Below are 24,579 nucleotides of genomic sequence, written 5' to 3'. Positions count from 1 at the left end.
GACCACAAATCTCTTCAACACATAGATTATTTTTTTTCTGGGAAGAAGCTATGTAAATATTTCCTTCATATCTGTTCTACATTACAACTTTTACAATTGTTACAAACTTAGATTTCATTAGGTGAACATTTCATTGATTGGTAAGGAAGATGTTTTCAAGGACTGAGTTTTTATATGGTTATTTCTAAATTAAATGCAAAAACTTCTCTCAAGCCTTCTCAGTGATGTAAAAGTGTAAAATAAAATTCAGGAAAAATAAAGAATGAAATTTTCTAGAAAAATATTGTCAATCACAATGTTTTGGGGATGAGAAAAGGAAAGGTTTTCAACCAACTAGACAGATTCCAAATTCTCCAGCTGCACAATTTTTATAACAACACATCCTGATCATCTCATATTTTTCTTGTCAATTATAAAGAGATTTGGTGATTAAGTTACTTCAAAGCCATAAATCAAAGAGGATGGAGTGAAATTCTTAAAAATTAATAAACTACTAAAAAACTCAGAATACTCCTCCTGGGCTCGGACGCTTCCTGGCTACAGTACCTCGGGCCCATCCTCACCCCCTCAAACTGGTTTGCTCACATGTAAACCCGACGGTGATACCCCAGGGCTGATGCAGCGAAGCACCCAGCACAGAGCCTGGAGCCTCTGGAGGGGCCGTCTGCGGTGCGAGGACTCCAGCTGCCTCTCCCTCCATCCCGCCAGCCCCACAGGGAGGACTACAGGACAGCAGGAGCAGCAGGAACTGGAAGTCTGATAAATGCTCAACTAGAGGTAAAAAACATTTGATCTTTGCTTCTAGTGAGAAAGGGTCCGATCCTCCTCAGGTCCCCATAAACCCAGTACCACGAGGAAGCTCTGCAAAAAGCAGGGTCCATTACGCTGCGCTGCTGTGCCAGAGGCAGGCCAGCTTCCTAAGACCAGGCTGACCCCCCCAGCCCGGGCTTACGGTGATATGTGCCTTGCGCAGCCCCTCGGCGCTCCGCAGGGAGGACAGGAAGTGATGGTTGGCTGAGCTCACAGGTTTGCTGTCAGTTGAAAGGTAAAAGGAAACCACACAGCTTTGCCGTGTACAAGGTCCACATCTCCTCAACAATTTGGGTACCGGCTCCTTATAGAGGAGAACAGCCTCCCCAGCTTTCATCACAAAACACTCAGTCCTGTGAGAGCACAAAGGCTCCAGGGACCTCCATGCATGGACTCTCACCTGGGAAGACAGACAGAGCAAAAACAAACGTTCTGGGTGACTGGCCTCTTTACAGAAGAACAGTAGTAGTAACAGATGAAAGTCTGAACAGCATAACTGATCAAGAGACAATGAAACCAGGGTTTAAAGCCAGCCCCACTAAGTACTAGCTTTGTAACTGAGCAAGTTTCTCAACTTCTCAATGTCTCCGTTTCTTCATATATAGTGAGGACAACACTAACTTTTCAGGCTGTTGGAAGGACTGAATACAGTGATCCCTGGAAGACACAGTACCTGGGCACTGTAATTGTGCCATGAGCATGATTTATTTTCAGTGTCCTCCAAACAGTAGCCATCCAAACTTCTTTGAGTTTTTACCCTCTCCTAGCACTATTTTAATTACAAGATTATTTTCCCACATATATTCCCAATAATTTTACTGATTTCCACTTCAACACACCATTTTTAAGGATTTCTTTTCATAATGTTTAGGCTATTTCCAGCTTCCCATGATTGTATAACCTTACATTTGTGACCTTTTACAGTTTATAATTCACTTTCACCTGATTATTTTATTCACTACCTACTGAATCCTTTAAGAAGATTAGGTTGATAGATCATTTTACAGATGGGGAAACTGAATCACCAAGACATTAAGGCTTAAGGTCATAGAATAAACGGCAGAGTTTTACCCTAAATACATACAAGTATTCTGACTCAAAGGACAGCCCATTTTCTGCTACAAGCACTAGAAACATTGATACAAATATTTTCCCCAAAAGAAATATAATGAAGTAACTAAAGAAATCATCTAAAATTTTCCATCTTAGGAAAAAATCTAAGCAACTTACTGTGAGCATCACCTTACAGTCCTGGCGAAGGTCTGACACACCGTAAATGAAGAACACATCTTTGTTCTCAAAGCCCACTGGCAAAAGAGGTGTGAAGAAATGCCGAGCAAAGTAATGAAGCATTTTCCACTTTCCTCCATACTCTAAAAACAGTCAGGGAAGTTAGGAGCTGGTCAGAGCTGAGCAGTCAGAATCATGTGCACGCGGCCCATCTGTGAGGATCTGCCACAGCGCAGGGGCCACGTCTGCTGAGCGCGAGGAGCCTGTCCGACGGGACCTCGTGCAGCCTCACATCCAGGTGGGGCAGCACTGACTTCACACCGTGCACATAAGGAAATGTTGGCTTACACTGTTAAGTCAAACACACCACCAGCAGCACACTGAGCCCAGGCTGGACTCCCAGCTAGCCCTTTCTCAAACACAGTTCTGCTTCCAGGAGCTCAATGCACCAATGTTCCTTTTCCCACTATGTACTCATGAAGGAGACCAGTGGCACGTCAGGGAACACCTCTCACAAATACTTAGAAGAGCTACTTGGAACTCAAAGTCTCCTTTTGCCATAGCACAAAATCCTCTGAGCAAGACAGAGAGACACTATCACAAATATGGCTGGCAAGTCAGCCGTATGCAAACCCATGGCAGTTACTGACAGTTCCTCACAGAAAATTAGGAGCTGTCAACCTGTAGCATTCTCTGCCCTGTTGGCATGTGTAGATTGCTAAACCCACAAACTAATAACTATTTAAACATGTCTCTATTCCAGAAAGACCCTTCCCCACAAAGCACTGCATCACTGAACAACTTCCAGGGGTGGGGGGAGGGAAGGGAAGGAGAAGGTGCTTCCAGAACTTACAGTGCAAGCTGTGGAGACAGAGGAATGGACTTCTGAGGTTCAGATAGAACTCATTTGTTTAGATTTTGCAAAATATCAACTCTCAGCACTTCAATCCCAACTCTTAGTATCTTCCCCTTAAAAACTACAATGAGTGGGGAGGAGAGGAGAGGCCTTTCCTATTACATCTCTAAAATGAACTAGAACTTACATTTGGTAAGTCTTCTTGTATATGGAAGAAGGCTCAGGCCTAAGTTGACTTAAACACTCACGTGTGGTATAGACTTAAATGCATGGTTCCAGCGATCAAGGCCACAAACAGAATACATTCAAGAGAATGGCAATCGAAGCAGAGGTCTCGCTGACACACACCCTAGTCCCTGATCAGTGACAAAGTTTAGAGAGCAACATAACACTCTCCCTCTGTATAACCATCTCAGAATGCTGTGACTTCTGGCTCGACCATCCGCTCTGTAACTCTCCAAGTTTATAAGCCAAGCAAAACGCCCATGTGGACATCTGTATTTGTAAAATGATATATACTGACACTAATTTTTAAAAAAGAAATATAAGAATCTATACATGCCACATAGCTATAGATCTCTTTTAGCATAGCACTATTGAGCTGATAAAAGGTGCTACAGATCTCCTCCTACCATGACCTGCATACACTGTAAACATCAGATTTATTGAGCTAATTAAGCAGAATTAAACAGCAGCTAAGAGGCTGACCAGAGCAGGAGCAGATACAGCCTAAGTTGTCACAGTGTCTCCCTGGCACCTGTTTTCTCTCACAGGTAGGAACAGTGACCCCTCCATGGAGGCATTGTCCCGCTACAACTCAAATTCTTGCTGTGCCATCCCACCCTTGTACTCAGATTTACCCACCCTTGGTTCTCCCAGATCTTGTACCAAGCTCAGCCTCAGAAGCCCACAACCTCATCCACAAACAGAGAGCCGGGTCAGGGGCCAAGTGTCCCTGAACAATATCTCTTTGTTCACTTGTAAGCATCCCAGAAAGGCGACTCCCCCACAGTCTAGCCCTGATTCCCATTCAATACCCTTTTATCTGGTTGGTGTTGATGAAGCTCCAGTTCCCTGCAGGAGGTGACTGCCACTATTCAAAGCAGGTGGGGATCTGGATTTGCACTCTCTGTGAGGTCAAGCACCTCACCCAGCAAAACAGCCTTTTTCCTTTATGGGCTTTCCTCATTTTGGACCCAAAACTTTCATTTATATTATTAACTGAGCTTTGCTTCAAACCACCTTGAGTGAAGGCCAAAGATTCATTATTACCCCTTAATTTTTTTAAATGTACCAAAATACACAGACTAATGCAAAGTACAGGAACCATGCCAGTCATCTGACCTGTGGCTACTTGAGCTGGTTCAACTGATAACCCTTCCTCCTTGGATTTCTGACTCTCCCACCTTTCCCCCAACACATAAGTAGGGTAAAATAAAGGTGACTTCGACTTGAAGGGGAGTCAGGGAAAGAGACATTTTAACACTCAGCTGGGCCAACCTTCCACTTGGTTGAATTCCACTAAATAGAAGAAGGGATGCTTAAGAAATGCTCCTTTTGCCCCAGAAAGTCTTCTTCAGTAAATCCAAAATTCTAGCAATAATTATGAGACATGTGGCTGTCACGCATGAATCTATCCCCTTCATTCCCGCTTTGGTGTCTGTGGGTAAAATTGTAATATTTCCAGAATATCTTGCCTGGCTTTGGTGCATATGCATATCAAAAGGCATTCTCAGGGGTGGAGAGCCAGAAGTTGTCCATCTCCATATCAATGGGTAATTACCTGGGCAACAGAGGGCTTATCTGAACCTGAGAGGTGAGGGGGAGGGCTGGTTTTGCTTCTGCCTGAGCAAGAAAGGGAGATGGCCCAGACTGCAGTTTTCAGGCAATAAACGGGTTTTAAACTTTATTTCTCCCTTTGACTGCTTTTGGTTCTGGAGGTATTTTGCCCTGGGATTTCCTCTCCCTGTAGTTACAGTGACTCTACACAGAACTCACAGCAAGGCCACCACTAAGGGCCTGGAAGGACTGTGAAGGTGGGTGGTGTGGCCACAGGTCACACACCGGCTACCTACCTCCGTGGGAGCTCTCTGCCGGGTCAGCCTGAGCCCTGGGCTCTGCACTCTCCCAGCACCTCGCCCCACCCCACTGCCTCTGCTCACTCACGTGAAGAATGCGGCAGCACTTACCTAGAGAAGCCCAGGAGGGAGCCTGCCAGATGTCATTCAGCTGCCAATAAAGTGCCCCCATGGTGTGCCCCTCTCCCTCCACAACCTCACTGCGACTGCGGCGGTAAAATTCAGTTTCTGTTTTGACACACTGGGCCTGCATCACCTGATTCAGGGAAAAACATTAAGACACAGGTATTATTGTTTGATGAAGGCAATTGAGATCCGAGAAAATCACAGGCTTCAGGTTTTTTAAAAGCAAATTGGATATATTAGGGAAGTTGGCCAGTATTACATATACCATTAAGCTGCCTGTCTATAACAGCTGGTTTGTCTGGCAGTCTTGGTGCTTGATTTACTATAGCAATAGGTGATAGAGAAAATAAGGGTGCTGGAAAAGGTTCTTTGCTAATGACAGTGCAGGCACTGACAGAAAACCAAGACAATCCCAGAGCAAATTCCACTAGTCAAACACTAAGTTTTTTGCAGTGATGCATTTTACTAACACATTTTCAGCTTTTTTTTTAAATTTTTATTAGAAAAAAATTCTATAGGAAAAATTACTTTGAATCTGATACTGTCCAATTCCTAAACCTTCTTTCTAACCATGCATTGTTTTTACATCATGACTGTTGATAAAGTAAAATTTCTTATGAATGCAATTCCTTCATTATAGCAGAACAGATGGCAAATTGCAACAATGAGACAAGCAAATTCAGTTCTTTTTAAGAGGCGCTAAAGCACTTCATGCAGGACCCTTAATTACTGTCATCATTCCTGAAAAATCAGTCTCTTACTGCTGCTGCTTCTGACACTGGGCTTGGAGTGGTAGAAGAAGTCCGTGAGTGAGAAGTCATCAGGCTCATTAGGAGAGTTCACCATGGAGAACCTGGAGAGATGGTCAGGCTGCAATGATTGCTCAGAGAAAAAGGTTGGCCTTGGAGGACAGCCTGGATTTTCAGAGGAAGACAAAGGAGGATGCATATGTGGCCACTAGAAGACTAAAGCCAGATGCCTTCCTATGAAGCTGGAAAAGCTTAGATAGAGGTAGGCTGGCTAGTGAGGAAATCACAGGTAGAGTTACAACTTACATGAGGCAGAGCCATAAAATTCCAGAGGGGTAAAGCAAGAAGAAATGGCCATTCAATAAAGTACCTACAGTATGTGTTACATGCTAGTAATTCTCTCAGCAAAGAAGATCCGACACACACCCCTGGAGTTTATCACCTCGCACAGGAAAGAGGCCTTAATCAGAGGCAGGGGACATGGACCCAGCCAAGGGGTGAGATCGTCTCAAGGAAGAGGAAAGAGAGAGGGCAGAACCCTGCAGCCAAAGAGGACACGTGTGGGGAGAAGAGGATGCACACGTGCAGCGCCGAAAGGGCCAAGGCAGCCTGAGCACAGAAAGCTGGAAGCAACGGACAGGAGGCTGGTGAGATGCAGGGGCAAGGCCTGGACAGGTTTTGGGGTGCATCCTAAAGGCAACTGGAAGTCACAGAAAGCCTGGAAGCTAAAGGGGGAAGTGTAAAAGACTGACTACTGGAAAGAGAATGGATTGCAGGGCGTCAGAGGGGACTTAAGGAAACCCTTTAGAAAGCTATGAAAATCTTCCAGGCAAGAGATAAACCAGCTGTGAACAGATAAGGAAATGCCCTTCTGATTCAGGAACCAGACCACTGGCACCACAGCCATGACAGCAGGTCAATGCTCTCTGAAGAAAGGAAGAATCTCACAAACAGAATGGCAATGGTGCCAACTTAACAGGACCACAGGACACAATCTGAGTATGTTAGTCTGACCCTAAGTCAGGGGAACGACAGAGAAACAGACCTAAGAGTTCTCATCTATGCCAGTCAAGCTAATCTGCAATTAGACTCTGGATCTTTAGCCAAGTTCTTTTGTAAATATACCAGTCTGTACAAACTAAAGAACAGAGATTTTTCTACTTCTAGGCATGGATAACTAGCACAGAGAAATTAATCCCTGGAATAAGTGTTCATGTATTTGTTGAGTTATTCTACAAAATCAATGTTGTGGAGCAATTTCCAGAAAGTTCAGTGAAGATGAGGCATCCAAGAAATACTGAAATCTGTTTCAGGAGAAACTGATGCAGTGACAGCACCAAGTATCAATCCATGCCCACTTGAAAGCAATAGAGGTTTTTACCTCATGTCAGTATGGAAAGTAACCGTTACATTTGTTTAAAAGATCTGATAATATCTGAACTCATTTAAATGACCCTGAGCCTCCAAACAACGCCCCCACCAACCAAGCTAAAACTGGTCTATGGGTACAAAATCAAGCCAGCCACAGTCCCCACCCCTGAAGCACAAACCCGAGGCCCAGTGCCAAGAAGCCTCCCTTCGCCTTCTGAGATTCCTGGGAAAGCAGCTACTGCCTGATGGACTGGGTATGAGACAATCACTAGAGGAGAAATTGAGGAAGTTGTCACCACAGCGACGAGTAACGCTCAGAGGAGCGGGATTCTGGCCAGCAGACCTCCCAGAAGCTGCCGGCCCAGCCCGCACAGGCCAGGCATAGGCACGAAAGAGCAGCCACTGCGGACTCCACTTTCAGTGCCGGCCCACAGTTCTGGGACTGCCAGGCCCTGATGCATCCCCAAAGCAGGGGCCACTCCGGATATACTGAAAAGGGGGAGAGCCCTACGACACCCCGCTTTACCCCCAGGAACCTGGCTCTGCACAGACTCAGGAGCGGTATGGAAGGAGGGGCATCACTCAAGAAGTGTGCACTGGAATCACTTCCCTTGATCAGATGTGCAAAGTAGGGTGGATTGGAAAACAGTAAAACCTAGAATTCTGAGGTGGGAATGAAATGTCAGTGCCTACCAGCACGGGAACTTAAGTCATCTCTTTAGGCAAAAAAGAAGCCTTCTAGGACCAAGCCCTAGCCCAGTAAAACAGTCAGGCTTGTGCATAGTTAGATCTAATCCAAAGGACAACTAAGTATTTTACTGATGGCCTTGGTAGAGGTGACTGCATTTTCTTTTTTTTTCCCAGTGAATTTAAACTTCTTTTCAGGGGAAAAAAAGTCTGATGCGTCAAATTTTATTGCTCCAAATTCTTTTCCCATCTTTGTTAAACCTGTTCCAATGTTAGCTTGGTTGTAGGGACATATACGTTGTAACATTTGACATACACATTTACCTTTGTATTCTACTCTCCTTTTCACATACGTACATTTCCATGTGCTGGCACTTTCTGCACACCTCTGTGCTTCAAATGGCTACATAATTCTATCACAGTTTGATTATTTTCCAATTACTAGGCATCTGAAGGTTTTCCAGTTTTTTTCTTTAAATAACAAGAGGTAAGAACATTTTATGTTCAAATTAATTTCTTCACTTCTTGTGTTGTCTCTTTTGATAGTAATATATGACAAATTCTAAAGTCCCTGTTGCACATTGCTGTATTATATGCCAGTCAAGAAGCTGCCATAAACTGATAGCCTCCAAGCTCAACTCAGCCCCACACAGGTTTTAATTGGCCTACATAGCAGGTGTTTTTTGCTTCTTGATGTGATATTGTTGTTTAATGCCTTAAGTCAGGACCTGTACACTCTAATTTGCCACAATTTCCAATAATCATCCTCTCTCCCATTTAAATTATCTTCCTGGCCCCTACAAACATTTGAATTTTCAGCTCCAAAACTATTCCAATTTTCAGAACTACCTGCAAGATATATTTATTTCTGTGTATCTATTCTAACAATCTCCTCACTGTAATTTATCTTTTCTAGCTTAATAGGTAAATATTAATAATCCTCTACAATTTTTAAACTTAAAAATTTTTTTAATGCAAGCAGGGCTCCTACCTCTTGCTGGGAAGGAGAAAAGCACTAGGTAAGCTCCAACTAGTAGCCTATCATACCTGAACTTGGTATGAAGGCAAATAACCAAGACTCTTGAGTGCTTGGGGCTCTAGCACTGTGCAGTACACACCACAGACAGATGGAGCCATGCTAGTAACACAGATATGGGTTTACCCAAACCAGGGGGAGCCAATCAAAGCTAATGAATGACACCATTGTTCATGAAAACGCAGGCAACCACTGCCCTCTGTCCTTCTTAACAGGATATTGTGCAATTCTAGTTCCCTGGAAAATCTCCTGAACTGTCCCTTTCCCTTTAAAAATTGTACCTTTATTTCTACCCATGCACCTTTTCTGAAAGAGGGCAATCTTTACATGTAAGAAGCATAAATGGTTAGTCATTTCCTAGGTTACTCAGTCCCACTGTTAGCAGACAAATCTTATTTTAGTTTCAAAAACATGCCTATTTTCAGCAGCTTGCTTGATTACACTCATGAAATCAGTCCCCTTAGAGAAACAGATGGTATGGTAAGAAGATCTTGGAGCAGGACACCAAGACCCAGGTTCCAATTCCAGCTCTGCCACTGTGAAGGAGGTTGCTAGCTGTCTGCAAACACCTATTATCCCTGTCCTCCAGAGAGACAGAGGCGTGGCTGGGCTACGTGCTCCAGAATCACACCCCCTGCCTTGGAACGAGAAGTAGCCGTGTGACTTATGTTCTCCTGACAGAATGTGGTTTATATACTGCATTCACTTAAAATTATCCTGACAATATGAGTCTTCACGTAAAGCCATGTTTCACACCATACAACTCACCCTTTTAGAGTTCACAATTCATTAGTTTTTAGCACAAACACAGGTTGTCCAACACTCACCACTACCTAATTCCAGAATATTTTCATCACCCCAAAAAGAAACACTACTGGTTAACAGTCAATATTCCTTTTCCCCTCTCCTCTGCATCTAGAAACGACTTACCTACTTGGTCTCTATGGATTTGCCTATTCTGGACACTTCATAGGAGTGGAATGTTACAATGTGTGGCCTTTGTGACTGGCTTTCTTCACTTAGCATGCTTTTAAAGTTCATCCATGTTACAGCACATCTCAGTATTTCCCTCCTTTTTATTGCTCAGTGATATTTCATTGGATGGTCATGCCACATTTTGTGATGGAATATTATTCATCCATGAAAAGAAAAGAAATCTTGTCATTTGTAATAACATGGATGGATCTAGAGGGTATTATACTTAGTAAAATAACTCATCAGTTGATAGACATTCGGATTGTTTTAACCTTTTGGCCATTATGAAAAATGCTGCTGTGAATATTGTACACACATTTTTGTGTGAACAAATGTTTTCAATTTTCCTGGATCTATACCTAAGAGCAGAATCACTGGGTCGGTCCTATGGTAACCCCATGTTTAACTTACTGAGAAACTAACAAGCTTTCCCACAGCAACTGTTACCATTTTACATTTTCACCAGCAACATACAGAGTTCCAATCTCTCCAAACCCTTACTGTGATGGCTGACTTTGTGGTATGAACTTGTTGGGGCTAAGGGATGCCCAAACAGCTGGCAAAACATTCCTTCTGGCTACGTCTGTGAGGATGTTTATGTTGAGTGAGTAGATTAAGAAGATCCACCTGCACCAATGCCAGAGGGCATAGTCCAATGAGGGCCTGAATAGAACAAAAAGGCACAGGAAAGGCAAATTTTCTTTTCTTTTTCATTGAAGTATTGCTGATATACAATCTTACATGGGTTTCAACTATACAACACAGTGGTTCAACAGTTACCCCATATTATTGTATCCTCACCCCCTCTAGTGTGGTTACTGTCTATCAACATAGAAAGATGTTACAGAATTATTAATTATATTCTCTGTGCTGTACTACCATCAACCTATATTGGGATTGCAAATTATTGTGCCCCTTAATCCCCCTCACTCTTCCCACCGATCCACCCTAACCCCTCCCCCATGGCAATCACTAGTCACTTCACAGTGTCTATGAGTCTACTGCTGTTTTGTTCGTTCTGTTTTGCTTTGTTTTTATATTCCACAAATAAGAGAAATCACATGGTATTGGCCTTTCTCCACCAATTATTTTACTAAGTATAATACCCTCTAGATCCATCCGTGTTATTACAAATGACAAGATTTCTTTTCACGGATGAATAATATTCCATTGTATATGTGCCACATCTCCTTTATCTATTCATCTGTTTATGGACACTTAGGTTGCTTCTATATTTTGGTTATTGTAAATAATGCAGTTATAAACATAGGGATGCATATATCTTTTTGAATCAGGGATTTTGTTTTCTTGGGGTAAATTCCCAGAAGTGGAATTACTGGGTTGAATGGTATTTCTATTTTTAGTTTTTTGAGGAACCTCCATACTGCTTTCCACAGTGTCTGCATCAACTGACATTCCCACCAACAGTGTAGGAGGGTTCCCATTTCTCCACATCCTGACCAATGCTTGTTATTTTTTGTCTTTTGGGTAGTGGCCATTCTAACAAGTATGAGGTGATATCTCATTGTAGTTTTCATTTACATTTCCCTGATAATTAGCAATGTGGGGCATCTTTTCATGTGCCTGTTGGCTATCTGTATTTCTTCTTTGGAGAAATGTCTGTTCAGGTCCTCTGGCCATCTTTCAATTGGGTTATTTGTTTTTTTGGTGTGGATGCATTTGAGCTTTTTATATATTTTGGATGTTAATCCCTTATCGGGTAAGTACCCATACTATAGGATGCTTTTTTGTTCTGCTAATGGTGTCCTTTGTTGTACAGAAGCTTTTTAGTTTGATGTAGTCCCACTTGTTCATTTCTTATTTTGTTTCCCTTGCCCCTCTCTCTGAGCTGGGATGTCCATCTTGACCTGACTTTAGACATTGGAACTTCTGGTTCTCGGGCCTTTGGGCCCCAGGACTTAACACCGGTGCCCCTCAGTTCTCAAGCGTTCAGGCTCGAACTGAATTACATCACTGGCTATCCAGCTTTGCACCTTACAGATGGCAGGCTGTAGGACTTCTCAGCCTCCATAAATATGTGATCCAATTTCTGCGATAAATCTCCATCTATCCATCCATCCACTCATCCATCATATTGGTTCTGACTAAACACTTGCCAATATTTATCTTCTTTTTTTATTCTAGATATCCCAATCAGTGTGAGTGGTATCTAATTGTGGTTTGGGTTTGCATTTCTCTAATGATTAACAAAGTCAAGCATCTTTTCATGTACTTATTTGTCCTTTTCTTTGGAGAAATGTTTATTCAAATCTTACACCCATTTTTTTAACTGAGTTGTCTTTACCAATAATGGTATTGAGTTGTGAGAACTTTTTATATATACTGGGCATTAAATCCTTATTAGATATGTGACTTACAAGTCTTTTCTCCCATTCTGTAGATTTTCTTTTCACTTTTGTGATAGTGTCCTTAGACACACACAAGTCTTTAACTTCGATGAAGTCCCATTTATCTATTTTTTATTAGGTTGCTTGTGCTTTAGGTGTCCTATCTAAGAAACTGTTGACTAATCAAAATTCACTAGACTTACACCCATGTTTTCTTCTAAGAGTTTTATAGTTTTAGTTCTTACATTTGTATCTTTGACCTAATTTAAGTAAATTTTTGTATATGGTATGAGGTATATAATCCAAATTCATTCTTTCGCTTGTGGATATAATCAATTGTTCCAGCATTATTTGCTCAAAACACTATTCTCTATTTTATTGTCTTAGCACTCCTGTAGGAAATAATTCACCATAGATGCATGTGTTTATTTCTGGACTCTCAATTCTATTCAGTCAATCTATATTCAATCTATATGTCTGGCCTTATGTGAGTACCACCCTATCTTGACTGCTGTAGCTCTATAGTAAGTTTTCAAAGCAGAAGTGTGAGTCTTCCAAATTTGTTTCAAGATTGTTTTGACTATTCTGAGTGCCTTGCATTTCCATATGATTAGGGTCACTTTGCCCATTTCCCAAAAAACAGTAGTAAGAATTTTGATTGTGTTGAATCTGTAGATCAATTTAGGGATTGTGCTGAATCTGTAGATCAATTTAGGGAGCACTACCATCTTAACGTTAGAACATCTTCCAATCCAGGAACACAGGATGTCTTTCCATTTCTTTAATTTCCTTCAACAATGCTTTGCAGTTTTCAGTGTACAATTCTTGCATCTCTTTGGTTAAATATATTCTTAAGTATTTTATTCTTTTTGATACTATTGTAAATGGTATTGTTTACTTAATTTCATTTCAAATTGTAACTGCTTTAAAACAGAAAGAATAAAACAGCAGTAGACTCATCGACACTGAGAAATGACTGGTGGTTATCATGGGGGAGGGAGTGGGGCTGGTTGGGGAGGAAGGTGAAGGGGATAAAGGAGCAGAATAATTCACAATCATAATATAATTTGGTCACAGGGACAGTAGTACAGTGTGGAGAATATAGTCAATGACTGTAATATCTTACTATGTTGATAGATAGTAACCGCACTAGAGAGGGTGAGGATTTAATAAGATGAGTAACTCTTGAACCACCATGTTGGATATTTGAAACCAGTATAAGATTGTATATCAACAATACTTTAATAAGGAAAAAAATGCAACTGCTTTGTGTATCTTATAGTCTCCAAATTTGTTGAATATGTTTATTAGCACTAATAGGTTTTTAGGTAGATTTTTTATGGTTTTCTACATGTAAGATCATGTCATCTGCAAACAGAGATAGTTTTACTCCTTCCTACCAACCTGGATGCCTTTTATTTGCTTGCCTAATTGTCCTGCCTAGAATCTCCAGTACAATGTTGAATAGAAGTGGCAACAGCAGGCATCCTTGTTTTGTTCCTGATCTTGGGGAAAAGCTTTCTGTCTTTCACCATTAAAGAAGTTATTAGCTATAGGTTCTTCATAGATGCCCTTGATCAGGTTGAGCAACTCCCTTCTATTCCTAGTTTGTTGAATGATTTTATTATGAAAGGGCATTGGATTTTGTTTAATGCTTTTTCTTCATTATTGAGATGATTGTGTGGTTATTTTTTCCTTTATTAATATGGTTTATTACATTGATTACTTTTCATTTGTTGAACCAATCTTACATTTCTGGGAAAAGTTCCACTGGACCATGGTGTATAAACATTTTTATATGCTACTGGTTTTGGATTGTTAGTATTTTGTTGAAGATTTTATTCTGTCTATATTTATAAGAGACATCGGTCTATTATTTGCTTTTCTTGGTATGTCTTTCTCTGATTTTTGTATCAGGATAATGAAGATTTTACAGAATGTTAAGAAGTGTTTTCTCCTCTTCTATTTTTTCTAAGAGTTTGTAAAGGATTGGTGTTAATTTTTCCTTATAGGAGTTTTTAGAATTCACTAGCGAAGCCATCTTTTTAGAGGAAAAATTTTTTATTACTACCTCAATCTCTTTAGTTGTTATAGGTCTACTGAGATTTTCCATTATTTCTTAAATCAGTTTTCATGGTTTGTTCCCTCTAGGCATTTGTCCATTCATCTAGGCCATAGTCATACAGTCGTTCACTGTATTCCCTTATCACCCTTTTTATTTCCGTAAGGTCAATAGTAGTGTTTCCTTTCATTCCTGATTTTAGTTAATTTGAGTCTTCTCTCTTTTCTTGCTGGCCAGTCTAGCTAAAGGTTTTTCAATTTTGTTGATCTTTACAAAGAACTAACTTTTGGTTTTATTGATTTTTCTCTATTGTTTCAATTAGGCCTTTTTAATGTGCCAAATTTTTGATGACTGCTTCCTGATGTTCTGATGTCTGCTGACAATTAATGTTATAATTTAACCAAATACCACAGTAGTTGTACAATTTCCTTCATCTCAATTGTGAAAGGATATAATGTTATAGCTTAAAAATTTGAAACTTTCTCCATTTATTGCCCTGAGAATTTAGGTGAAATATTTAAGCTTCCTGAGCGTCTGTTTCCTCATGTAAAGAATGGAAATAGTAACACAGAGGTCAGGAGGTGTTGTTAGACTTAGATGAGAAGGTATACGAAGCACCTTATGGTCCAGGGGCAGGCATTTAGCAGACACCCAAAGAATGCTGATTGTCTGCCTGGCTGCTAAATTACATGGTGCATATAAATATAGTATACTAGTATACAATATACTATGCTAATAATCTTACCTTCACTCCCCTCCTTTACCCACCCTATTCCCATCTTAAAAGCTCTGCATAGCCTGGTCTTCTATCACATCTCAGCGCTGCTTACAAACAAGTAACTAGTCCAAGGTAAAAGGTGTCATCAACACCTGGGCCTACAGCATAGCCTGCCTTTTTTTTTCTTAGTTCTTATGATCAAATTACTTGCAATGTGGGGAGAAGAAATGGATGCCAAAAGAATACGATTCTCTCAAGGACATCTCCCAGCATCTTGCCCTCAATATACACTCAATAAATATGTGAAGAATAAATGAAAGCCCTAGAAAGGGCTATAAACTAAGGGATCAGCAAAGACAGAGAGGAGCTCCAGCTTCTCTCTAAGTGGACAATAAGAGGCCATGCTGGTGGAGGAAGTCACTTAACAGTTTATACATGTTAATAAAAATACCCCTCAAACAAAGCAGCGAGCTCTGTGTGACACAGATGAAGAGGGTGTGCTTAGGTATGTCAACTATTTGGAAAACCATATAACAGGATAAGATAGGAGAATGAAAGGAAAGGCAAGAATATTTGGGAACATTAGAAGAATTAAAGAAAGAAGATCCTGGTTGGGTATCTTTGCAGTTATAAGATAGAGATAAAATCAGGACGGATCTAAATGTGAAGAAACTTACTGCACAGCTTTTGCCACTGAGATTTTTCTGAAAGTTACAAAAAAAAAAAAACAGTTGCATAGTGGGTTGTCTTAAAAAGTGCCACACACGCAAGTACCTGTGTCTCAGAACAGAGTGGCAGCCATGGAAAGGAGAGCAGGGGTGGGGGGACGGGAACAGAGGGAATGGGCCAAAGAAAGGTTTTCCTTCCAATACACACATTGATGAAGGTCGTTCTAAAGTTACAGTAACAAGGGGGAGGGGGGGAAGGGAGAACTTTTTACCCTAACACTTCCTGCTACATTTCAGTCAAGAAAATCGAATACTAAAAACAAAAATATCATAATTCTGATTTCTTTAATCTCAGATCCCAGTTAGTACCTCATTAAGTTCCAGGGTAAAACTAGCAAGTTCAGATTCCCAGCCAGTGCCTGACAGGACACTAGGACACTGCTAAATCACCAGACAAAAGCCAAGGCCAACAAAAACCAGCAACAAATAATTCCACTGGCACACCCAGATCTGTACAATTATGTACTTCTAATGCTAATGGGTTCAGAAGGAACAATTATTTTTGTCAGGTCTTTGAATGTGGTTTTGAGGAAACAGGAATAAAACGAACAGCTGGGAGGAGAAAAGCCAGCATGAAAAACAACAGCTGAAAAGGTTCACTCACACACACACACAGAAGGGTCATCCGATTTCATAGATCAAAACGATGACACTTTTATAGAACATCAGCTAGGAAAAGATAGTAAGGATGGACTGCTACACTTTAATACAGATATATCCACATTATCTTTAAACTTGTGTTCCACAAGGCAAGTTCACAAATTACATATCACACTGGCAAAACTTCCCTAAGTGATAAGATCATAATTGAAACACTACAATTTTCCTAAGCACTGTATTGCCTTCTAAATCAGAATATTCTTTTGGCTATAGTTTTCTGCTTTTGCTTCCATCCAAGATTTTGTATTTTCATATGAAGAAAACTGAGAGAGTGAGCATGAAGTTTGGATAAAAAAATTAGAACATCCTTAGGAGCTAAGAAGCAAAAATTAAAATGTGATCATGTTTAACAAAAACTTCTGATCTACTTCAAATCAATTCATATGCTTGGGATTAGGCTCTTACCTGATCTCAGAATTTAACATAAGTATGGCAAAGAACATCAGGTGAATAAGCAATGGCTTTAATATAGTCTTACATGTATGTGTAGTTCCCAGGCTCATGAAATGAATAGTCAAATAAAAAAAGCAAATGCTAACATTAAGATGAATATGTTATCTAAAATTTGTTTCTTAAAAAGTTAAGCATAAATGTACCATATAACTCAGCAACTTCACTCATATATTTCTATCCAAGAGAAATGAAAATATATGCACAAAGATTTGTATGCAAATATTCATAGCAGTATTCTTCATAACAGACAAAAATTGGAAGTAATCCAAACAGCCACCAACTGATGAATGGATAAATAAAACATTGTATATCCATACAATAGAATAGTATTTAGCAAAAAATATGAAGTACAGATATACGCTGTAACATGGAAAAACATCAAAAACTTTGTGTTCAGCAAAAGAAGCCAGATGCAAAAGATTACATATTATATGACTCCAGTTATATAAAATATTGAGAAAAGTAAAATCTAGAGAGATAAAAAGCAGATTAATGTTTTCCTTGGGCCAAAGGTGAAAAAGGAGAGTGGCTGCAAATGGGCACAAGGTATCTTTTTGGGTTGTCAGAAATGTTCTAAAGGTGGACTGCGGTGGGATGGTTACATGACTCGGTAAGTATATTAAGAATTACTTAGTTTACACTTAAAATGAGTGAATCTGATGGTATGCCAGTTATATCTCAATAGAGCTGTTTTTAAAATAATCCAATGAGGTGCATTAATGTAAGATGCACAGATCTTAAATGTAAAACTCAGTGAATTTTAACATATGTGTATACCCATGTAACTAGCAACCAGACCAAGGTATAAAGCTTTTTTAGCCCTCTATAAAGTTCCCTTATACCCTTTTCTAATCATAATTCACCATCCCCCTCCACAAGAGTGGTTACCACTAATTTGTTCTCTATCATCCTGATTAATTTTGTCTATATTGACACTTCAAAGTTTCTTTTGCTCAAAAGAATGTCTGTTAGATTCATCCAAGTTGATGCTGTCATTAGTGACTCATTCTTTTTTATTGCTATAGAGTATTCCATTGTATAAATATACCACAATTTGTTTATAAATTCTTCTGTTGAAGAACATATATGTTATTTCCAGTTTGGGGCTATTATTAACAAAGCTGCTATAAACATTAGTTTAGATGTCAGCAGACATATGCAATCATTTTTTTCATGGGTACACAGCTAGGAGTAGAAATGCTGATTCAAAGATGAAGCAATGTTTAGCTTGGGTAAAAATGACCATAAAGTTTTCCAAAGTGGTTAAATAAATTTCCACTCCTACAAACAATGTCCAGAAGTTCCAGCTGTTCCACCTCCTCACCAACACCTGATATTGTCAATCTCTTTAATTTTAGCCATTGTGCTAAAATTACCTTGTGTACATTGTGTGTGGTGGCATCCTGATATGGCTTTAGTTTGCATTTCCCTGATTAAGAATGAAACTGAGCACATTTGCATACTTTTACTGACCATTTGGAGATCTTCTTTGGTAAAGTGCCTGTTCAAGATTTCTGTCCATTTTTTAACAGGTTATCTGTCTTTTTTTTATTGCTTTATAAAAGGTCTCTATTCTGAATACAAACCTTTTATCAGATATATGTATCATAAATGCTGTTCCCCAATCTGTGGTTTGCCTTTTTGTTCTCTTAATGGTGTCTTTGATATACAAAAGTCCATAATTTTAATGAAGTCTAATTTATCATTATTTTCCTTCATAGTGTTTTTATATCCTGTTTAAAAATTCTTTGCTTATGCCAAGATCACACAGATATTGTGTTCTCCTCGAACCTTTCACAGTTGAGTATTTAATCACAGATAATTTTTGTATATGGAATTTCACTGTTCATTTATTTTCCCATTAAGATACCCACTTGACATGGCACTGTTTTTATTGATAAGATTATCCTTCCCCACAGGATTGCCGTGGCACTGTTGCCATATCGGGCAACTACATTACACATGAGTCTGTTTCTGGATTCTATTGTGTTCCATTATTCCATTTTATACTTGAGAAATGCCAGTGTCTTGATTACTGAACCTTAATACTAATCTCTAACTAAAGAACACTTTACTGCACAATTTTTTGTAGAATTTTGTGAGCTGTTCTTGTAAAAGTGACAAATGCCAAAAAATTAACTATGTCAAGTCTTTTTGTGGCATTATATATCTATTTTGATCAGTAAATTGAAAACCTGAATATTTTTCTCCACATCAGACTTACAAATATCTACATGATCTCTTATGTTATCCTGTTGAACTCTAGAATGGAAATGCCTTACCTGAGTTAGGTAAATGGTATCTTTGAATCTTTGTAATGGATCTCTGCTTTGGGGGAGCGTGAAATGAATTGCAGCCTGGAAAAGCATTGCCTTGTTACCATCTTCATGATGTTGCCGATGACGTGAAAATTTGCTTTCGTAAGACCAGTCCTCTTCAGATGAAACCTTTTAAGTAAAGAACAAGAGGTATGAACTGGGAAGTTAGGAGTGAAACTACCTAACTTCTGTGTAGATGAAATATACTCTACACATCGGGAAAGAGCCCATGGTTTGCTCTGTGAGTCTAATTTCACAGGTGTCCTGCACAAGGTCAAACCACAAACCAGGATTTGGCACCGACCTCCTCCCTTAGTCAAACCTAGAAAGTTACATTTTGTTATTTATATTAAAAGTCTTGTCTTAAGACATAGTCCTGACTTTTTAAACATTTGTAATGTGTATTTTGAAATGTCATTTTATCGAAGTGAATAACTTGTCAAAACTGAGTAAGACATTAAAATCAACATTCTGTTAAAACTGTTGATTCTTTAACAGGAGTAATGTATCACTACTAAGATGATAAATTCTTTCAGCACTTGTTCATTTGTTTCTCAGTCATTACTAAATATATTTGATATGCACATGTTTAATTTTGATATAGTGATGACACAAATCAATGATACTCCTTTCCCCTAATAATAAATCTTTTTTTAAAGACAAGCACAACTTAGAAATCTTTCTTTTATCCCATTGAAAAGCTATCATCAGTTCAAAGTAAAAAGCAAAAACATACTACAACATTAGTAGTGTACTTTCACAGAAAAAAAAAAGGACAATAATTCTGGCTTCCAGGCCTGATTTAATGCACTGTTAGCATCTGCAAAAGGTATATAAGACAATTGCTGCCTACATCTGACAATATCTGAGGGGCTTTAATGCAAGTTACAAAGGCACTTTGAAAAAACATATTCTACCCCCCATCAAAAACCCTAAAAATTAAAACATTTAATCCCTGTTCATAAAATATGACATATAATTCCCAGTAATCATGCAATGTATATAGACCAATCACCTTTAGTGGAAAAAGTTGTTCTTCAGGAATTTATTTATACCAAAATGTAAGTAATGTACATTAGCCATATTTAGTGTGGAAATTTTTCCAAATTATATCTGTTTTCAAAAGTTTTACCACCAGAGACAGTAGAGAGAACACTAATTATTGCTCTTACTTACTTAAAACAGAGCTATAACTATTTACGGTCATCTTGTACACACCTGAGATGCAGAGACCTTTACCAATAGTCTTCCCTTCTTTCTATGCTTCTCCCTTTTTAAAGTCTGAACTGCCCCCTGTGGATCCCAGCCCTCTGATTAGCAATGATTTGAATGTATCCCATAACCAGTAAGCCTGATCTTTGATTATGAAGGAAGCTTTCTACCCTCTGATAGCTATGGTTTAAAAGTCTTGTAAAGTTCAGCTGTAACAATGTTACCAGAAGGAATTAGAAAGTGGCAGGTAAGGTTCTAATTACTTTAAGAATATTAACTCATTTAATCCCTACAACAACCCTATGAGTAGGTACTATTATTACTCTATTTTTTTTATTTTTTTAATTTTGATATCATTAATATACAATCACATGAGCAACATTGTGATTACTAGATTCCCCCCATTATCAAGTCCCCACCACATACCCCATTACAGTCACTGTCCGTCAGCATAGTAAGATGTAATAGAGTCACTACTTGTCTTCTCTGTGCTATACTGCCTTCCCCATGCCCCCCTCTAAATTATGTGTGCTAATCATAATGCCCCTTATTCCCCTTAACCCTCCCTCCCCAGTCCCTTTCCCTTTGGCAACTGTTAGTCCATTCTTGGGTTCTGTGAGTCTGCTGCTGTTTTGTTCCTTCAGTTTTTGCTTTGTTCTTATGCTCCACAGATGAGTGAAATCATTTGGTACTTGTCTTTCTCTGCCTGGCTTATTTCACTGAGCATAATACCCTCTAGCTCCATCCATGTTCTTGCAAATGGTAGGATTTGTTTTCTTCTTATGGCTGAATAATATTCCATTGTGTATATGTACCACATCATATTTACCCATTCATCTACTGATGGGCACTTAGGTTGCTTCCATATCTTGGCTATTGTAAATAGTGCAGTGATAAACATAGGGGTACATCTGTCTTTTTGAAACTGGGATCCTGCATTCTTTATTCTATTTCAAGAGGAGGGAACCAGGCACAGAAAGCTTAAGTAATTTGCCCAAGATCTAAAACTAGTAAGTGCAATCTAGCTCTAGCCTCTAGTTCTTTAAACCCAGATGCATCTGAAGATAAAACTTTCATACAAATCATGTCTAGAATGGGCCATATTAATAGGAACAATGGCTTACATCTCATGGGCTCTCATTCTCGGTCAAAAACTGTACCAAATGCTTCAGCGTATTAACTTAATCCTGACACACAATCACATGCACATGTACATACCTGTGCTAGCGCGCACGTGCACGCGCACACACACACACACACACACACAATCACCCCTAAGAGGTATTTACTACAACTAACCCCAATTTACAGAAAAGAACACTGACATTCAAAAAAATTAAGTAATTTCTCCCAGGCAATGTAGCTAGAAAGCAGAAGCTCTAGTATTCAAATTCAGGTGTGTTTATTCTAAAGCCCAAGTTTTTAATCACTGTGTGATATTGATAATGGCCTGTTGAAATATGATTATTTTATAAAGTAATGTATCTCAAACTAGAGCAAGATGTTTTAATATTTTTGTTGAATACAGAGAAAAGACTTTAAAGAAAATAGCCAAAGTTTTATGTTAAGTTATTCTTTTGGTTTCTTTTCTTTTCCCAATTACCTATTCAAATCCTCAACCAGCAATGGAGCTTGAAAAAAGGCAGTGGCTAAACCAGGGGTTCATAGTGAATAAAATGTATCTTCACCTGTCCCTATTTTAAAATACAGTGTTTAGTATGTTTGAACATCATCAGGAATTTCACAAAAGCATGGCTATTCCATTATTATCGGGAGGTGAATAGAAATGCTTATAGATTTAAGAAAAAGGTTTAGCAATTTTTAATGCCATTTGGAAAGGCAGTGAAAGGAAATTGGATCCGCTCTGGGGTCAGGCCAGTAAGTCTGAATCCAGATATGCTACTCACTATCTGGGGCCACTAACAGAGCTCTCACTCTTCAGGGCCTCAGTTTTCTCCTAGGCCTCAGTGAAAGAGGAGGGGATGGATTACTGTTAAATGAAACAATGGGTCCCTGATACAGAGCATCTGCTCAGTAAACATTTTTGCTTCTTCCATTCCTTCTTTCCATCCTCAGCACTTGTTCCTAACTGAGTGAGGGAAGGGAACTCCATTATCCTTCATTTTGAAACAACAGTATTCCCACAGGATCATCCCCACAATACTGGACTGTACACTAAAACAAAATAGTGTTGAAATAAATTAAGGAAAACATAACATATTGTGTATCAGAAGATTTAATATTGTTAAGATAGCAATACTTTGCAAACCAATCTACAGATTGAACATAATTCCTATCCAAATCCAGCTGGCTTTTTTACAGAAATCGGTAAGATGGAAATACAAGGCACTAAGAACAGTCAAAACAATCTTAGAAGAAGAGAAAAGTTGGTAGATACACACTTTCTACTTTCAAAACTTACTACTAAGCTACAGTAATCATGACAGGGTATGTTGGCATGAAACAGACACACAGATCACTGGAACAGAATTGAGAAGCCTGAAATAAACCTTATCATTTATAGTCAATTGATTTTCGACAAACGGGTCAAGAGATTCCATGGAGGCAAGACTAATGTTCTCAGTAAATGGTGTTGGGACACAAAAGAATGCTCCTGGATACCTACCTCATACCATATAGAATGGTTAACTCAAAACAGATCACAGACCTAAATGTAAGACCTAAAACTAGAAGACAACACAGGGATAAACATTTGTGATCTTAAGTTTGATAAAACACCAAACACACAAGAGATAAAAGAGAAGATTGATATTTGTGATTTCATCAAAATTTAAAACTTTCATGCTTTAAATTACACCATAAATAAGTAAAAAGACAACCCACAGATTGGGAGAAAGTATTTATAAATCATTTGTTTGATAAAAAACATATCCAGAACATAAACACATATATATGTGTGTGTATGTGTGTGTACATATATATACACACTCTTAAAATTCAATAATAAAAATACAAATAACCCAATTAAAAAATGGGCAAAGAATATGAATAGACATTTCTCCAAGGAAGATATACAAATGACCAACAAGCACATGAAAGGATACTCAAAGTGATTAGCTATCAAAGAAAGGCAAATTTCCAGTAAATATAAATTTCCAGAGAAATGTGAAAAACAAAAATAGAAAGATGTACAGAAATTGGAACTCTCATACACTGCTGGTGGGAATGTAACATGTAGCTACTGTGGAAATGTTTGCCAGTCCTCAGAATGTTAAACACAGAGTTACCAAATGACACAGACACTCTACCCTGATATATACTTCATAGAATAAAAATACATGTTCACACAAAATATGTAGACCAATGATCATCACAGCATTATTCATAATGGTCCTAAGTGGGAATGACACAAATGTATATCAACTGATGAATGGATAAACACAATGTGGCATCACCATACAATGGAATATTAGTTGGCAATAAAAAAGAATGACATAGTCATACATGATAAAACATGGATGAACTGTGAAAACTTCACACTAAGTGAAAGTCAGTCTCAAAAGATCACATAATTGATAATCCCAATTATATGATATTAGCAAATAGGCAAATATATAGACACTCAAAGCCGATCAGCGGTGCCTAGAGTTGTCTTCACGTGTGATAGTCAGTCAGGGTGAGCAACCATTGGTTCCCATTTAATTCTTAACTGTTTCTGAAGGAACTTAATTAAAAGCAATATAGAAAAGTTATCATCCCCAAAATGTTTTGGGGGAGGTACAAGAGTTTACCTCCCCAAAGTTAAAGGGAAAAAAATGTTTCTCTTCTTCATCTTCTTCCTAAACTTTCACTGAAATAAGAGTAGATTTCATTTGAGTTTCTGAACCACTGTTAAGCAAGTAACAATCCTCATAGTCTACCATTCTGAACCATTGGAAAATCAAAGATGGCTTACCTTTTCTAATGTACTGAAGGAAGGCCAGGACTGATATCCATATTCAGATGCAAATCGAGCTTTTGGGAAAAGTTTCCAATTCCAACAATCATTGATATAGTCATAAAAGTGTACATCACCAAAATGTGTGTCATATGGGTTGGCAGCAACCCAGCCTTCTGCAATGGATTCGGCCCCATTTGTAGGACTGGATACAATAAAAGGACGAGTCTTGTCATTCTGAGTTCAGAAATAAAATGGTTTAAA

At 38.9% G+C, this 24,579-nt stretch overlaps 1 protein-coding gene across 1 annotated transcript in view; it reads right to left on the bottom strand.

The window, feature by feature from the left end:
* Positions 1–24,579, bottom strand: part of MANBA (mannosidase beta) — a 152,858-nt gene that overhangs the window by 3,308 nt on the left and 124,971 nt on the right. Inside the window, exons 12-16 of the mRNA XM_037020209.2 lie at positions 24,334–24,552; positions 19,170–19,334; positions 5,086–5,230; positions 2,041–2,183; positions 953–1,210 (exon numbers count right to left, since the gene is read on the bottom strand). Coding sequence (XP_036876104.2) covers positions 953–1,210; positions 2,041–2,183; positions 5,086–5,230; positions 19,170–19,334; positions 24,334–24,552 — 930 coding nt within the window. The remainder of the gene's footprint in view (positions 1–952; positions 1,211–2,040; positions 2,184–5,085; positions 5,231–19,169; positions 19,335–24,333; positions 24,553–24,579) is intronic.

This window comes from Manis javanica, chromosome 5 (genome assembly GCF_040802235.1).
Source record: "Manis javanica isolate MJ-LG chromosome 5, MJ_LKY, whole genome shotgun sequence".
Taxonomy (NCBI): domain Eukaryota; kingdom Metazoa; phylum Chordata; class Mammalia; order Pholidota; family Manidae; genus Manis; species Manis javanica.
The sequence above is the reverse complement of the archived record's forward strand: the minus strand, read 5'-3'. Positions and strand labels throughout refer to the sequence as shown.